Genomic DNA, 17,227 nt, shown 5'->3' with positions numbered 1-17,227 from the left:
TATGCAGTTATAGTTGTATAACGAGACCAGAGTTGTAGCTCACATTTAATAATTATTTACTGATAGATGAGCCAAGGGCAATGTGAAGCTTGCCAGCCAACAAGATGAGGAAGGTAAACAATGTGTTTGCTTTTAATTTATGAAATACATCATGAATGCAAAATTAGAGACCAATGTAACAAACACTCACCTTCAGAAAGAAAGTTTTACAAATACAAATGAAACCTCTTGGACATTCTTCCTAGTACACCTCATTCCCCTTCCTTCATTTAAAAGGTGACCACAAACCTGAATTTGGTGTTGACCATCAACCTGCATTAAAAAAGAATGTTTGTAGTACATATTTATATAGCCATAAGTACTATTGATTATGCAATTTTGCCTGTTTTGTAAACCTTATACAAGTGGTATCTTATATGTATCCTTCTGCAATACTTTATTTTTTTTTCTTTTGCTCAACCTGCTTTGGAAGTGTATCCAGATTGATATGTCTCTTTAATTAATTCATTTACGTCCTGACTTATTTATCCATTCTCCATCTGAGGGCTATTTAGTCAGTTTCCTTTTTTTTGCTATTTAATCAATGCATTAGTGAATGCTATTGCATGAGTTTCCTCGGGCACGTGGGTGGGAGCTTCTTTGCAGGTATATCACAAACATTTAAAACATGAGAAAAGGTGGTTAAACAGCGGACTTCTGGGCCCACTGTTTTCTCCCCCCCCCGGGTAGGGACTTGTTCAATCTTATGCCACATAGAGAATATTAAATAAGTTAAAAATAATATTTTATTTTCCTATGGACTGAAGATATCCTTGATGACATTATGTATATTTCATGTAAGTTTCCAGGCTTTATGGACACCCTGTAGATTCCAAGATACATTAGCAAACAATGATGTACCCAGTCTCAGCTAAATGAAACCCAAAGGAACGTGGGGCATATGACACCCTTGAACTAAGTTTATAAGACTGAGCTGTGAAAATAGAACAATACAGAAGTATGTGGCCAAGGACTCTATTAAAAGCCAAATGAGAAGGGCACCAGGAAGTGCTCAAGTAGTTCTGGGAGTCCTACCCTCTGCCATTTGAGCTGGGATGGAGAGATTTGTATAATGTTGTCTGGAAGAAGAAGGAAGGGCAATGCAGACCAGAGGCAGAAACCAAGTTTCTAGTCCTTTCCAGAAATGTGCCATTTTTCCCTGCAATTCAGTGGAGAACAAGTCAACTGGGGTTGGCAATGTGTAAAGTGCCTACTCTTGAAGTGAACCGAGACTACTGCATTAAAGTTCTGAATAGATAGCAGGTGGTCAATTTCTAAAGCAATCTCTTGGAGATGGATTTGGAGAAAGACATGGGAAGCGCTGGGGTTTATTATCCATCACTTAGCCGCTGGCACTGGCTCCTTTCTCTTGCTCATTGCTTCTCTCTCTTCTCTTTCTGCTTCCCTTCTTCTCCCCCCTTCTGTTTGCCTTCTGTCATTCTCTGTTATAATTAAAACAAATAGAAAACATTGCAGGTGTCTGCCATAAAGCATTTGTAGATACTGTAGATTGCATTACAAAAAAAAAAAAAGCCAGCTGCAACTTGTGTAATTTGGTCTTTAAAAAACCTGAAAGACATTTCTGGAAATCAACACATCGTTCATCCTGGTAAATTTTGAATTTCCCTTTTGTTTATACTTCAGCCCGGCTCGTCACCATTTCCTCACTGCCTTGCACAGAAAGTTTCAGCTTTAACTAGGAGTGTTGTTCCTATTTTTAGAAAAGATGGGGGATTTCTGGAATGATGGCTTAAAATGAGGAAGCTGTGACTGCAGGGTCTGGTGCAGTTTTAGACAGTGTTTCTCTCAGTCAAAACAACACCCGAAAATAACAGCATCTGTAAGTTACTAAAAGTGGAGAAAAAACAGAAATGTGCTGAAACACTATCTGTAATAGTTGGAAGGGACCTGCCTTCCCTAGAGGAAACCAATATGTTGGAATGGAGAACATCGGGGACCCTCCATTGCTTTCTTGGGGCATCCATTCAGGTCTGCAAGTCATTTTAAAAAATCTGCTCCTAGGGTGTTCCATGATAGGTGTTCCAGTTTTAGCATGAGGTTCAGCTGTGTCTTCCTCTCCCTCGACTTTCAAATTTCTCAGAACAGCAGGGCTAGTGCAGGTGCTGGGGAAGTCAGCTTAGCAATGAAACACTCAATTCTCCAGTCAGACAGAGCTGGGATTTAAATCTCGGCTCTACCTCTGATTAACTGTGATCATTGGGCAAGTTACTTAACTGCCTTATGCTTTTATTTCCTCATCTGTAACATGGAGTCAGTCATCCTATGTGCATCATGGTCATAATTTTGTGAGCACAGAAGGAGATAATGCATATGAAGTGCTTACTAACACAGTGCCAACATGGTAAATGCTCCAGAAAGCGTAGACAATCATAGTAGTGGTAGTGGAGGTGGAGTGGTGGTGATATCTTTTAGAATCTCATAGTGTCATCTTGCCTGGGTCACATCCATCCATTCATCCATTCACCCATTCAATCATTCATTCATTCAACAAATATTATAGACCTCTATTATGTGTTAGGCCTTGTTCTAGAGTTGTATAAAACAGTACATGCATTTATCTCAACTAACATTTAAATAAAGAAAAATAAAAAGCATCCAATTAGCAAAAACCTTAATAGTGCTGAAGACTGAAAGACATGCATATACATTCTCAAGAAATTAACATTAGGTTGAAGTGAGTGGCCTTGGTTATTAATCATGCTATACTTCCACACCTATATTAAATGTGTAGTGCCTTTTGTTGTACCTTTTTGCTCCTGGTGGCTAAATTTTGCAGAATAAATTAAACTGCCCCATGGGAGAAACACAAAACCCTTGAAAGCATTCTCCATCCCAGCAGAGAAATTTATAAACCCCAGTCCCTGGACAAAGGATTTGCAAACCTTCACCACATTAGAGCCATCACTATCTGAATGGCTTTTCTGGTTGAGACCCAAACTTTATTTCATATAAAAGTATAGTCCTTAGGCAAATTTTTTTTTTCTGAATTGCATGGTAAATATTTTATTCCTTTCTCTTTCTCTTTCACTACAACATGATTTCCTACTGGTCTTCTTGCCTTTGTTTCTTCCCTTTCCATTGTACACTGCATACTTATCTTCCCTGAAAGCCAGGCTATCATTCATTTCAATCATTCATTCCCTTTCACTCACTCAACATGTGTTGAATGTCTACTAGTGCCAGGAATTTGTCACGCCTCTCCTTAATCACCAGTATTGGGTCCCTATCATATACTGAATAGGGAAGAGTGAAGTCTTCACTCTAGCTCCACCCTTAGAGGTCATCTTATTTTCCGTCATCACTGTCCACTCCAGATAGGCAGTAGGAAAGTCCCCTGCACATACACCATATCCATGTTCGTTTCTATGCCTGTGTTCTCCTGCAGCATCCTGCCTACAGCAACCATAAAATCTTTCTTATCATTAAAAATCTTGCTCAAGCCTTGTTTCCTCCATGCAGTATTCTTTAAAAAATCAGGGGCCAATTAAAGGTTGCTACTTTTTTCTTTTATTATAGAGTAAAAACATTTTAAAATATCAGTTACCAGCTGCTATTACCACTACTTCATAAAAGAAAGACCATTTTAACACCAATAGGAAGCAGGAAATCTATAATCTCAGAATAAAGGGTAATTCATTAAACACATTTAGCTTTAGAAAAACGCATCTATGTATCCCTATTCTTTTCATTTTACCATGAGTATCCATCCATGGGCCAGCACGTAGGAAGCATTCATTTACAGTATTCTCTGATGCTAAACAAAGTGGGTCAGAAATGCATGGTCCTCTTCCAATTTGGCAGGAAAATGATAATGCCTAACACAGTGACTATTACTACCTCAGATATTATGCTAAGATATTATTTAATCATCATCTCACTTAATTTAATCCACACAGCAATCCTATTAATATCCCCATTCAATAGGTGAGGAAACAAGGCTTAAAGAATTTGCTACTTTCTCAAAGTAGCACAACTAGTAAGTGGTGAATTTACTATTCAAATTTAGGTCTCTATAATTCCATAACCCATACTCCAAAATGTACGCAATGTTGCCTCTCAGAAGTATAAAATATGAAAGGTCTAATTTGCTACGGATTTCTTCCCATGAAACATAGGCAAACCTCCAAAGTTGAACTGACCTTATGTTGAGGTTTAATCCGGAGTTTCTTAACCTTGGCATCCTTGACATTTTGGGCCAGATAATTCTTGTGTGGGGGGCTTTCCTGGGTATCATAGGATACTTAGCAGCATTCCTATCTTCTACCCACTAGAAGCCAGTAGCACTCATTCCCCAGTTATAACAATCCATTTTCTCTGAATACTTCTGTAAGATAGTTTTAATAGGCAATAGTATTGCCATTTAATTCAAATACGATTAAAACATTACTCAAAACTATAATTTTTAAAGACATTTAGCTTGTGTAAGAAAACAATTTTATTTTGTTTTTTATAAGAGGACAGTTCCAAAAACCTTTTTCAAACCAAGAAAAACAATAATAATTAAATTCTTTGTAAGGTTAACATGTAAGGATGTTCAGGGAATAATCGACACCATCCAGTTGAAAAGGCTTCCTCCCGGTATGATACAACCGCTAGCAAGATCAAAAAGTCTCTCGAGATTGAATATAGATGGCCGTGAGATAGTAAATGGGACCTGAGAAAAAGCACAAAAGAGTTCATGAAATGCATTGTTTCAAACTGTTGACTGAAGTAAAGTACTCAAAATACACAAAGACCAATTCCATATAATAATTTTATGTGAAAGATATTTAACTCTTGCCTAAAATAAGATGCAAAGTTTCACATCTCTACACTGCTGAAATGTCACATATATCATCTTACGTCTTATTCAGATCCATAAATTAGCCTATAAAACAGCAGATCCTTCTAGAAATACGGATTATTTGTATGTATATAACCATTGTACATGATTCTAACGTAGGACTTTGAGCCCCATTCCTAATGAAATCCTTTCCTCTGGAACAGATTACCTTCCCTCATTTGGCAAATCTCCCTCCCTCATTTTGAGTTTAAGTCCTGACACAGTGAAGTGAGTTATGTTTGAAGCTCACTCTCTCTGAAAGAGGCCCCGGTTACCATGCTGAGGACTAGTGTAGCCAAAGTCATCTGAGCAGGCTGGAAAATGGAAAGTGAAGACTGCTTTGTGATCATAGCGCTGGTTATTTGATCTGGAGAAGGGCAGGAAGGAGAGAATAGACTTGAAGGAAAGGAAACGAATGTTTACTGGGGACCCACTTCATGCCGATCTGGATACTTTGAAGACGAATGAACAAATGTCATGGAGAATGACCACAATGAGTTAGACCCTTGTAGGCCTGAGTCCTGGTAAGAAATTAGAGGACAAGTTTTATTCATTTCTTGTCTGTTTGTTGAATGAAACTTTTATTCTCAAGACAGCATAATGAACCTAAAAGTGGAGTCTGGTTTTAATTTCTTTTTCTTCACCTTATTGATTAAAAAATGACAAAAGTAGGGGCTGGCCCCGTGGCCAAGTGGTTAAGTTCGCGCGCTCCGCTGCAGGCGGCCCAGTGTTTCGTTGGTTCGAATCCTGGGCGCGGACATGGCACTGCTCATCAGACCACGCTGAGGCAGCGTCCCACATGCCACAACTAGAAGGACCCACAACGAAGAATATACAACTATGTACCGGGGGGCTTTGGGGAGAAAAAGGAAATAATAAAATCTTTAAAAAAAAAAAAATGACAAAAGTATTCCAGTGCTTTCTATAATTTCAAATAATAAAGTGAATAAATAAAAAATTAATAATATCCTCCTTTCTCACTCAATCCTAGAATAAGCAGTGTTGGCAGTTTGAGGAGTATGTTTCCAAAACTTCTAAAATCCTCAGAAAAATGTATCTTCATGTGGGGTTTTTTTTTTCCCTCTTTTGGAATAGGATAACCAGACTTCCATTACTTGCTTTTTCAATTACCAATATGTGAGAGAAATCCCACCTTCATTCAGGGAGGCAGAATAACCACGTGGAGGTGAAGGGTGTGCATCCTGGAGTAAGACAGCCTGGTTCAAATACAGACCTCACTGCATACCAGCTTTGTGAGGTCGGCTGAAATATTTGATCCATTTCAACTTAATTTCCTATCTGTAAAATGGAAATAATAATAGCTCCTTCCTCATATTGTTGTTACAAGGATGGAATGAGTTTATACATATAAAACACTTACAACGGTGCCTAGCACACAGCAAGCACTCAGTGAAAGCTACATATTACTGTCATGATTGAATACATCATTTTTAATGGCTACTAACAATGCATAGGATGGCAGTATCCTAATTTATTCAATCATTTGCCACAGAAGTTGTTTCTAGTTTTTGTACATACTTGTTTGTTTATACATATCCTTGGATATGGCTGCTTTTATTTCTGTCCTCCTGATTCTCCAAGGTGGTTGGTTTAGTCAGAGGGTATTTACATTTTACACTTTAGCATTTCTTGCCAGATTACTTTCCAAATAGGTCATGGCAATTAACACTTAACCAGAAATATATGAGGGTTTTCCCATACCTAGGGCAGCATATTATTATGGAATGTTATAAATCTTTTTTTTTTTTTGCCATTTAATGACTATGTTTTATTCAGGAAAAAAATAAGAGGGAATATTTTGGCAAGAAAATATCCACGGGTTTATTAATATGTTGAAAATACATGTGTTTACTGTGATTATTTGGTTATTTCTCATTGCTATTTAACTGCACTAAAGATTCATTCTATTATATAGGGATGAAATATCTCATGTCCAATTTAATATGCTTTAATAGATGATTTTCAAAGTAGTATACAAAAATATAATAATTACCATGAAAAAATGTGTGTGTTTTCTCTTATACTATACCTCTGTTACTGTAGAATTCTTCTCATGTTAGATAGGAATGATATTTAAAAAACACAACTAAGTTAGTTTAGGCCAAGTTAGTTTTACATAACATTAGAAGTATCTTCACGACATAATTTATATCCTAGGTACAAATAGAGCACTTTGGCCTCTAACCCTGACAATGAATTGCAGAAGCAAGTAGTCATTTGTCAAAGGATGAAGATTAACTGCTGAGTTTGTTTATGGAAGCCACAAGTGAAAGCTTCAGACCAGGAAGATAAAAGAAAAACAGTTGTCGCCCAGGAGTTATTAATTCTTTATTTGTCCTCAGGAGAATACAAGTTACCCTAAAATGTCAGGACCCACCCTTGTGAGGACCCACTCACTCCTCCCTTTCCACACACATGCAGGCATTCCAAGCCCTTTGGTGGAATCAGATGCTTCAAATTCTAGCTTTTTCTACCATGCTATAAAACCGTAGTCTATATTTTGCTACTGCTAAATGCAAGTCTTTAAATAAACTTTTCTTTAGGTATAACATATGGACAAAATGGGAGAAATCATAAGTGCACAACTTGATAATTTTTTCTTTTTGCAAAATGAACACATCCTCATAACCATCACCCAGATCATAGAACATGATCAGCACTCAAGAAGTCCCCCTGGTGCCCACTCCTAGTCACTAACTCTGCCTTCCTTCCAACAAAGGAACCACTATTCTGGCTTCTATACCAATAGCTTAGTTTTACCTGTGTGTGTGTGTGTGTGTGTGTGTGTGTGTGTTTTAACTGTACTTAAGTAGAATTATAAAATATCATAAAATATATACTTTTCTGTGTCTGGCTATTTTGTCCAATGTTATGTTCCTCAGATTCATCCATGTCGTTGAGTCTAACAATACTTTGTTCATTCTTACTGATGTACAGTTTCCATTGTATGAATGTATCACTATTTATTCATTTTCCAGATGCTGGGCATTTGGGTTATTTCAAAGTATTATTTCAAAACTTTATTTCAGATTTTTCACTGTTTAGAATCAGCATGCCTTTTGGTATACAAATGTACACATTTCCGTTACGAATACTCACAAAAGTGGAGTTTTTCGAGCCATTGGTTATGCATATATCTTTAAGCTGATTCTACCTAACATTTTCCTAAAGTGATTGGCCAAATTATACCCCGCCAGCAATGTATGAGGGCATCAATTATTCCACATCTTCACAAACTTTGATCATTTTACCTTTAATTTTAGCCATTCTGTTGTATGTTTTGAGGTATCTCTTCATGTTTTTGATGTCATGTCCCTGACAACTAATAATATTGAATGTACGTTTACTGGTCTCTATGAAGTGCATATCTTTTGTCCAATTAAGAAGGAGTTGTCTTTTTACTACTGCTTCTCAATATATTCTAGAAACCAATCCTTTGTTGGCTATATGTAAATATATTCTCCCACGTTATGCCTTGCCATTTCATTCTCTGAATGGTGTCTTAAAATACAGTCCAATTTATCAGTGTTTGCCCTTATGGTTGGTACTTTTTCATAGGTCCTATTATGAAAGCTCTGCCATTATCAAAGTCATGGAGAGCATCTCCTATGATTTCTTCTAGAAGCTTTATTGTTTATCATTCACATTTAGTTCTACAATCAATTTGCAATGGATTTGGTACATATTGTGAAGTAGGGATTGAAGTGCCTTATTTTCCCATATAGATACCCAATCGGCCCAGATCTATTTGTCGAAAAGACAGTTCTTTCTTCACTGTACTGCAGAATCACCTTTGACACAAACCAGGGGACTGCGTAGGTGTGGCTCTCTTTCTCGACTCTATTCTCTTCCATCGGTCTATATCTATATTTTCTCCAAGCCCACACTGTTAATGTAGCTCTTTAATAAGACTTGATAACTAGAAGTGTAAGTTCACCAGCTTTCCTCTTTTTCTAGATGCCCTAGCTATTCTAGTCCTTTGCATTTCCACGTAAATTTTCTAATATTACCGTACATAACAACTTTTTAAAAATTTCATTTCTAATTGTTTTTCCTGCTATATAGAAATAAAATTTATATTTACATTGATATTGTATATAGCAACTTTGATAAATTCGCTTATTCATTCTAAGAGTTTATTTGAAGACTATTTTGGATTTTCTATATCCGTCAATAATGAGAATGTATTTCTTCCTTTCCCATAATTATACCTTTTTATTTTTCTTCCTTTATTTCACTGGCTAAGAATTCCCATACAATGTTAATTAGATGCAAGGAGAGGGTGTCATTAACATAAAATTAACTGACTTTTTAATTCAGGGGAAGGGAGAGGTTTTTTTAATGAACGGCATTGTAAAATTGTCTACTACTAAAACTCATCCTTTTATTTACTTGCATCCTGTAATATTTTTATTAAATTTATTCCTAGGCATTTCATAGTTTCGATATCATTGTGAGTGGAACTTAAAATTTTCCATTTTAAATGGTTATTCTTAGTAGAGATAAAATTATTGATTTTTATATTAGCCACTTTATCAGATTCTCTTAATCTAGTCATTTTAAAAACTCTGGGGTTTTGGTTTTACAATTATATCACTTACAAATAAAGATAATTTTGTTTATTATTTCTCAATATTTATGTTACTGATTATATTCTCTTGCCGTATTCCAATAGCTAAATATTTCAAAGTAATGTTAATTCACAGAAGTGCTATTGAGCCTTATTATTCCTAAAACTTCTACTTAGGAACAAAAAGAAACCACCCAAACATGTTCCAAGTAATTAATGAAATAAGATTTTATTAAACAGTAAAATAAAGAAAACACTATCATCAAAATCACGGAGTCCAGTTTGAAAAAATGTTGAGTTAGGTGAAAATGCTAAATTTATCTCACAGCCAAAGAACAGCAATGCTATAAATATTAAGAGCATCCGAAGCTGCCTCAGGAGGTCACAGTTATATTTTCTGTGCGGAAAGTTCAAGATTTAAAGAAGTAAAATAAAATTGACAAGATTCCAAGTAAAATGATGGAGTTAACAAGTAAAGTACTTCTTTAGACACCTGTGTCTGTTCAGGGTTGATTACCTGGACATTTAAGTGAGACCACATGATTTTTTACAACGTGAAAACACCCATGAGGCTCAGAGACCTTAGGAGACTTGCCCACGCTCCCTCATCTAATTAGTGTCAGGGCCAGGACTTACACCCAGGCAGGTTGGCTCCTCAGAACACATTCCTAACCACCCGGCTGCACTGCCTGTCCCCCACTGCCCAAATCTCCTCTGAACTCCCGCCCACCATGTCTGTCAACCAGGAAATGCCCCTGCCGCATGTAGATTCTCCTCCAGCCCTGCCTGACTTCAGTCTCCTGCTTCTCCCATGGGCCTGGTGGCACTCTGGACAGTTTTCCAGCTTCAGCTTTTGGAAATTTTATGGAAGGTTCTAGGTCTTCCATAGGAAATTTCTCAAGTAAAGTTAAGCTTGGGAGAAATTATTGAATTTCTTTCTTTCTCATTCAGGGGAGGCAAGATTGGCAATCATGTAATCACTGAGAAGTCTTTCATGTTTTTGTAAATAGCTTTGAGTCTGAATTGTCCGGAATAAGGGATGAAGGAATTCTTGTTCTTTTTCCTGGATTAGGAAAGGCTTTGTAGCGAGAAAGGAAGAAAACAGCTTGGCAGGTAGTAGACTGGAACTCAGTTCAAGTAGGTTATGCATTAAGGAGCGATAGTACAGAAATGGTGCTGATTTTGCCTGCCTGGAGAAGATAAACCCTGAAATCCTCCTAGGAAGGGAAAGGAAGTTAATCAGTTGGGGCACACTGAAGGGGTTCATTAAAATCAGGCCTGGACTTGAACTTGTTTGGGAAGTTTTGAAAGCCAGTGGAGAGTCAGAGGTTATTTACCAGGGCTATATTTTATATGAGTTTCTGCATGGAAACTAGATTCTGTCACAATTAAAGATTTTATTACTTCTGTTCTTTTGTTCCAACAATTTTCTTTAATTGAAAGAAAAATCATATAGTCTTCAAAGTATCTATGGTTTTTCTCAATCTGCTGACTTTTTATTGAGCATCTACTTTGACACCTCTTCTTGCTTCTCTTAGCACAGTGTCAGTTGCCTTTTCATTGATTTTGAGTGCTAAGGACTAAGAAAAAAGAGAGAGAGGCAAATCTCCTCTAATCAGTTAGGCTTGCCTACTCTTGTAATTGGTAAGCGGAATCAAAAATTGTGAGCTTTGTGGGCGGGTCCGGTGATGCAGCAGTTAAGTTCACATGCTCTGCTTTGGCGGCCCAGGGTTCGCCAGTTCAGATCTCAGGTGCAGACGTACACACTGCTTATCAAGCCATGCTGTGGCAGGCATCCTGCATATAAAGTAGAGGAAGATGGGCATGGGTGTTAGCTCAGGGCCAATCTTCCTCAGCAAAAGAAGAAAAAAAAGAGGAGGATTGGTGGTGGATGTTAGCTCAGGGCTAATCTTCCTCAAAAAAAAAAAATTGTGAGCTTTGTGATACAGATGGATTTAACTTTGCCTTCTTTCAAGAACCTTAAAACACAGAGAGCCAGAGCCATGAAAAAAAAATTTTTGATAACTTCAAGGTAGGAAAACAAATACTGTTTTCATCTAGCATTCTCACATATAAGTTTTTCTACCATGTTTTCTATCTCTTCTTAATATATCACCTGAGTCTTTGAAGTTAATCATTTATTGGATTTTTTCAGACTAGGGAAAAACATTCATTCCAAAGTAAAAAGGAAAATATGATACTAGGTTACTGAAGAATTGGTATCACGGGGGCCGACCCTGTGGCTGAGTGGTTAAGTCTGCATGCTCCGGTTCGGTGGCCCAGGGTTTTGCTGGTTCAGATCCTAGGCACGGACCTAGTATCGCTCATCAAGCCATGCTAAGGCGGCGTCCCATATAGCAGAAGTAGAAGAACCTACAACCAGGATATACAACTATGTACTGAGGCTGGGGGGTGTGGGTGGCTCTGGGGAGAAGAAGAAAAAGGCAGATGTCAGCTCAGGGCCAATCTTAAAAAAAAAAGAATTGATATCATGAATGACTGGTGACCCATCTAATAAAAGTTCCAGATGAGAGGGAACTAGACATATTTGGTTTCACTGTACTTTATATGACCAAGAGAATCCTCATACCAACAACAATGGATATTATTCTCCTCAATCTAACAGAAACAACACCCAACCCTTAGGAATGTGAGAAGGGCTTGTACACAACTCTACCAGAGCACAGGAAATTTCACACTTGGCTGAGAACAAGATTATCTTTGTCATCACTCTAATTTTGCTGTTAATAAAACTTTAAATAAGACAGAAAAGAAATCTTGGGGTTTTTTTTTTTTACATAATATGAGCTCAAAGGGTCATATTGGTGAGATGGTAGGAATCTTTTAAAATGAAATTTTAAAGAAATAATTTATTTTAAAGGCATTTTTCAGAGAACAAGAAAGTTGGAAATTAAAGATAGGGTACGGGTGAGACAGCATTTGTGGAGGGGATTAGTTCCAATGTTATACTATCTAAGAATAGGATAGACTCTTCTTAAATCCTCATCATCACCACCACCATTGTCATCATCACTCTACCACCACTGAGCCCTGGCTGCGCATGGTGTTTCCTTGAGCTCTTGAGCAGAGTTCACCTTTTTATAAAGAATAATTCTTGCTCAGACACATTGTCCCACATGCATAGGAAACCAAATGTTTCAGTCCAGCCAAAATCATTTCAGCAGCATAATGGACCCTGTCTCCCTTCTCTCACCTAAGTAGATGCCAAAAATGTTTTTTTTTTTTCCCCAGGAAGATTAGCCCCGAGCTAACTACTGCCAATCCTCCTCTTTTTGCTGAGGAAGACTGGCCCTGAGCTAACATCCATGCCTATCTTCCTCTACTTTATACGTGGGATGCCTACCATAGCATGGCTTTTGCCAAGTGGTGCCATGTCCACACATGGGATCTGAACTGGCGAAGCCTAGGCTGCTGAGAAGTGGAACGTGCACATTTAACCACTGCGCCACCAGGCTGGCCCCCAAAAATGTTTTGAACAATGGCTTCTTTATTGGAATGCATGAAGAGTGCCTCCAAGAGAGGAGATATATTGAGGGAGACTACATTCACTGGCATGTATGTTTAAAAACCAATTTTAGGTTATGTTCATAGCTTACAGTTGTGGTATAATAAAACATAAATATTTGGTCTTTATCCCAGGTTCCTGGCATAGAGCTCCTAAAACCCTCGGAAATTTTCTCTCGTATGCTAATAAGATGGCTATGGCAGGGAGGTGCCTAGATATCCTCAGGATGGGGTTGGTCACCAGGAAAACCAAACATGTGATTAGAGAGTGTAAACTTTCAGCCTATGCCCCAACCTCTGGGGAGGGGAGAAAGGCTGGAGATTAAGCCCAATCACCAATGGCCAATGATTTAATCAATCATGCCTATGTAATGAAACCTCCATAAAAATCCCATAATGACAGGTTTCGAGGATCTTCCTGGTGGGTAAACGCACTGATGTGCTGGGAGCGTGGTGTACCCAGAGAGGGCACAGAAGCTCCGCTCCTCCCCACCCCCCATACCTTGCCCTATGCATCTTTTCTGTTTGGCTCTTCCTCAGTTGTATCCTTTACAATAAACTGGTAATCATAACAAAGTGCTTTCCTGAGTTCTGTGAGTCATTCTAGTGAAATATGAGACTTGAGGGGGCATTGTGGGAACTCTAGAATTTGTAGTCTGCTGGGCAGAAGTATGGATAACCTGGACACCTCATTTGTAGCTGACATCTGAAGTGAGGACAGTTTTGAATTGAGCCCTTAATCTGTGGAGTCTGCATTAACTCTGGGTTGTAGTGTCAGAATTGAATTGAATTGGTGGACATCCAGTTGGTATCCGAGAATTTAGAATTGGTCGGTGTCAGGAAAAGCCACGCAACAGTCATATCTGGTATTATGTAAATTAGGGCAGTGCTCAGTTAGTGCATGTCTTTGGGACCTTGGTGCCTTCTACCCTCCTCCTTAGCACCCGTTCTGCACACATTGCCCTCCAGGCCCCACCCCAGGCCGAGCAAGGCATTACTTGATAAAAGTGATAGAGCTGGCAGTGATAGCTCCATTATGAGCATATGCTTTTTACAGGAATTTATTTAATAAAACAATCCTTTAAGACCAAAAGAGAACTTTAAGAAAAAGGTAAGTTTAGGTTGTACACCTCAGGCTTATTCTGACCGCTCAAGAGTCTAAGGCCCAGAGAAAAGAGCCTTTGAAATCTGACACCCTATTGTGCAGAAAAAACAGCGGCTCACTCTCTCTCCAGGAAAGTATTTTTCACCATATAAAGAAGTAATAAAAGGTCTCAAACAGGGCAAATCCCCTTTAAAATATCAAAAGCTCTAATCAGAACAGGAAGCGTGAGTTCTGCAGCCAACAATGAAGTGCGGAGGGCATAAAGGCTAGATGCAAGTTCGTGGCGATGGTTCAGTGCTTATAATCAGGGGCTCGGGAGAAGATTAAAGGAAAAGTTTTCTTGGATAGAGGATTTAACAGAAACGCCTGTATTCAATGTGTTGTAAAACTGAATGCCTATTTCCTTGTTCTCTGCGGAGATGTGAGTACAAATTCTCATATAGTACTTATACGTGATCACATTTCACTTTACATCATTGCTTTTATCCTCAGAAGATGATTTCAAAGCTTTACTAAGTCCTTGTTTTTGTACTCTGGAAAAATACTTTCTCTCGGAAAGGAAGGCTGCATTTATTGAGGATTGGATGTGGGCTGGAGCCTTTGTTTTATAGAGTTTATTTCATTTGTAAATTACCTGTTAAAATGGAGGTCTAAAGAAAATGTGATTGAACTATGGGTCCCATTGTAGAAGGCATTTTTAATCAGTGAGTGATGTGTATGTTTTCCTCTTACTTCTACATTAAAAAATAAACATTAAGCCAGAAAGTACATTTTCTAGTTCCTTTGGAACTCTTCTAATTCCATAAATAAGGATTACTTGAGCACTCTCACATATTCATCACCAGTCAGAGATCTTCACTGCTTATTTTTTAACTCATTGTTGCAGTTCAGGTTGCTGGGAAGCAGCCCCTGAGATGAAACTTAGCTTTCAGGAAGTTTATTAGGGAATACTCGGGATCAACGTCAGTGGAGAAAGGTAAGAAAGCAGCATTAGGTAGAGAGAGAAGATGGGCCGCAATGGAGTCACAATGAGATGGCGTTTCAGAGTTGTCCCAAACTGTGGTAGGGGGATCAGGTCTTTGCACCTCCACATCAACCACTAATTAGATGCAGACTTTTCCCCAGAACAAGGCCATGTCCTTTAGTCAGGGGCAATTCCCAGAGAGGGCTGAGAGCTGATGGCTGTCATAACAGCACGTTCCCAGAGTTGGGAAAATAAGTTCTTCATTGCTGGTGGCTCAGTGCAGGGACCACGACAGGCAGAAATATTTAATTCAGTGCTTACCTACAGAACCATTACACAAATGGCAGTATGGCAAAATGCATACGAGTATATAACCAACACAAGCTAAGGCAAGAGTTAAACTAAGAATACGTATATCAAATTTCCAGATGCTTCTTTTCTGGGTCATGATAAAACAAACAATACATTTACAGAATCACTTCTATTCATCACTTTATTTGATTCCTCCTGGAACATTGCCCCCTCTAGAGTATGAGGAGGAGAATTAGAAATTAAAGAGCAGGAAGAAGAATCAGAAGCAATATCTTCCCTCAAATAATATCTTCTTACAAACTTCAATATGAAGACATTCAATAATTTCACCTGAAGCCTGCCTTTACTTGAGAAATTCCCGATGGAAGCCCTAGAACCTCCCATAAAACCTCCAAAAGCTAAAGCTGGAAAATGTGGGCATCCAGATTGCCCCTGAGCCCACAGGAGGAGCAGGAGACTGAAGTCAGGTGGGAGCGGAGGAGAGGCTGCATGAGGCATAGGCACTACATGGTTGAGAGACACAGCAGGAGAGAATGCAGAGGAGATAGGCAAGGGGAGAGGCAGTGGGGCAGAATGGTTAGGAACGTGTCCTGAGGAGCCAACTTGCCTGGGTGTGAGTCCTGGCTCTGACACTAGCCAGTTGAGGGACCTTGAGCAAGTCACTTAAAGTCTCCAGGTCTCAATTTCTCACATGCAAAATAAGCAAAATAGTATCTACCTTAGCTAGAAACAGAAATCTGAAGTCGTGTGCTGAACTTCAGAATGTATGTGTGTATTGATTTTCTATTGCTGCTGTAACAAATTGATAATAAACCTAGTGGCTTACAACAACGCAAATTTATTCCCTCCCAGTCCTGGAGATAAGAAATCTGAAATCAGCTTCACTGGGCTAACGTCAGGGTGTCAGCAGGGCTGGTTCCCTCCAGAGGCTCGAAGGGGAGGCTCTGGTTCTTGGCCTTTTTAGCCTGTATTCCTTGCCTTGTAGGCCCTTTCTCCATCTTCAAAACCCATAATTCCACTTTCTGCTTCCACCATTACATCGCCTTCTCTCTTGCTGTCAAGTCTCCCTCTGCCTCCCTCTTAAAAAGACACTTGATACTACATTTAGGGCCCTCCCGCATAATCCAAGATAATCTCCCCATCTCAATGTCCTTAACTTAATCATATCTGCAAAGTCCCTTTTGTCATACAAGGTAACAGGCTCTGGGGATTAGGACGTGGGGAACCCTGATTTGGCCTATCACAACACGTGATTACAGGAGATGGTTTTGTTCATAAGAATATCACATTTATAGTGTATCTGCTCAACAGAGTTTGGGTAATTGAAGCTATTGAATTATTTCTATTTAAAAATTCACAGCATTCCTGTAAATGCCTATTGTGCCAGAAGTTATTAGTGTTCACTAAAATATACACTTGCTCCTCTACAATTCTTGCCTCCTTGCACATTAGGTTGAGATCCATAAACTATGAGCAAAAATTATGATAGTCATTCAGCTGGGTCTTAGAAACGCTCACCCTAATTTATTGCCTAAACCGGGACACTTTTGAGAATAAAAGTAGAATATATTAACCATTACTCTAAATCAACAAGTAACCATTATGACTGTTATAGGCCAACTGATATGTATGGCTACCCTACTTAAAAACATCCTGTGAAATCCCCTAGCACTCTTCTCCTGCAGTGGTGACCTCGGAGGCCACAGAGTCCAAACAGCTGAAGGAGAGGCCCCCAAACCTCACTGGATTTTGCATGAGAAAGAAATAAACCTTTTTCCTACTGAGATTTGGGGTTATCTGTTAGCACAGCATAGCCTACCCTATCCTGACTCAAACACGTATGCTCTG

At 38.7% G+C, this 17,227-nt stretch overlaps 1 protein-coding gene across 12 annotated transcripts in view; it reads right to left on the bottom strand.

The window, feature by feature from the left end:
• Nucleotides 1-4,477: 4,477 nt before the first annotated feature.
• Nucleotides 4,478-17,227, bottom strand: part of CFAP54 (cilia and flagella associated protein 54) — a 301,390-nt gene continuing 288,640 nt past the window's right edge. For all 12 annotated transcript variants that reach the window (XR_011534742.1, XM_008516610.2, XM_070600221.1 and 9 more), the window contains one exon: nucleotides 4,478-4,714. Coding sequence is in view for 11 of the 12 variants with exons in the window: in XM_008516610.2 (XP_008514832.2) it covers nucleotides 4,595-4,714 (120 nt within the window). In the remaining variant the exon portion in view is untranslated. The remainder of the gene's footprint in view (nucleotides 4,715-17,227) is intronic.

Source organism: Equus przewalskii, chromosome 29 (genome assembly GCF_037783145.1).
Source record: "Equus przewalskii isolate Varuska chromosome 29, EquPr2, whole genome shotgun sequence".
Taxonomy (NCBI): Eukaryota; Metazoa; Chordata; class Mammalia; order Perissodactyla; family Equidae; genus Equus; species Equus przewalskii.
This window is presented reverse-complemented; position numbering and strand designations above follow the sequence as displayed.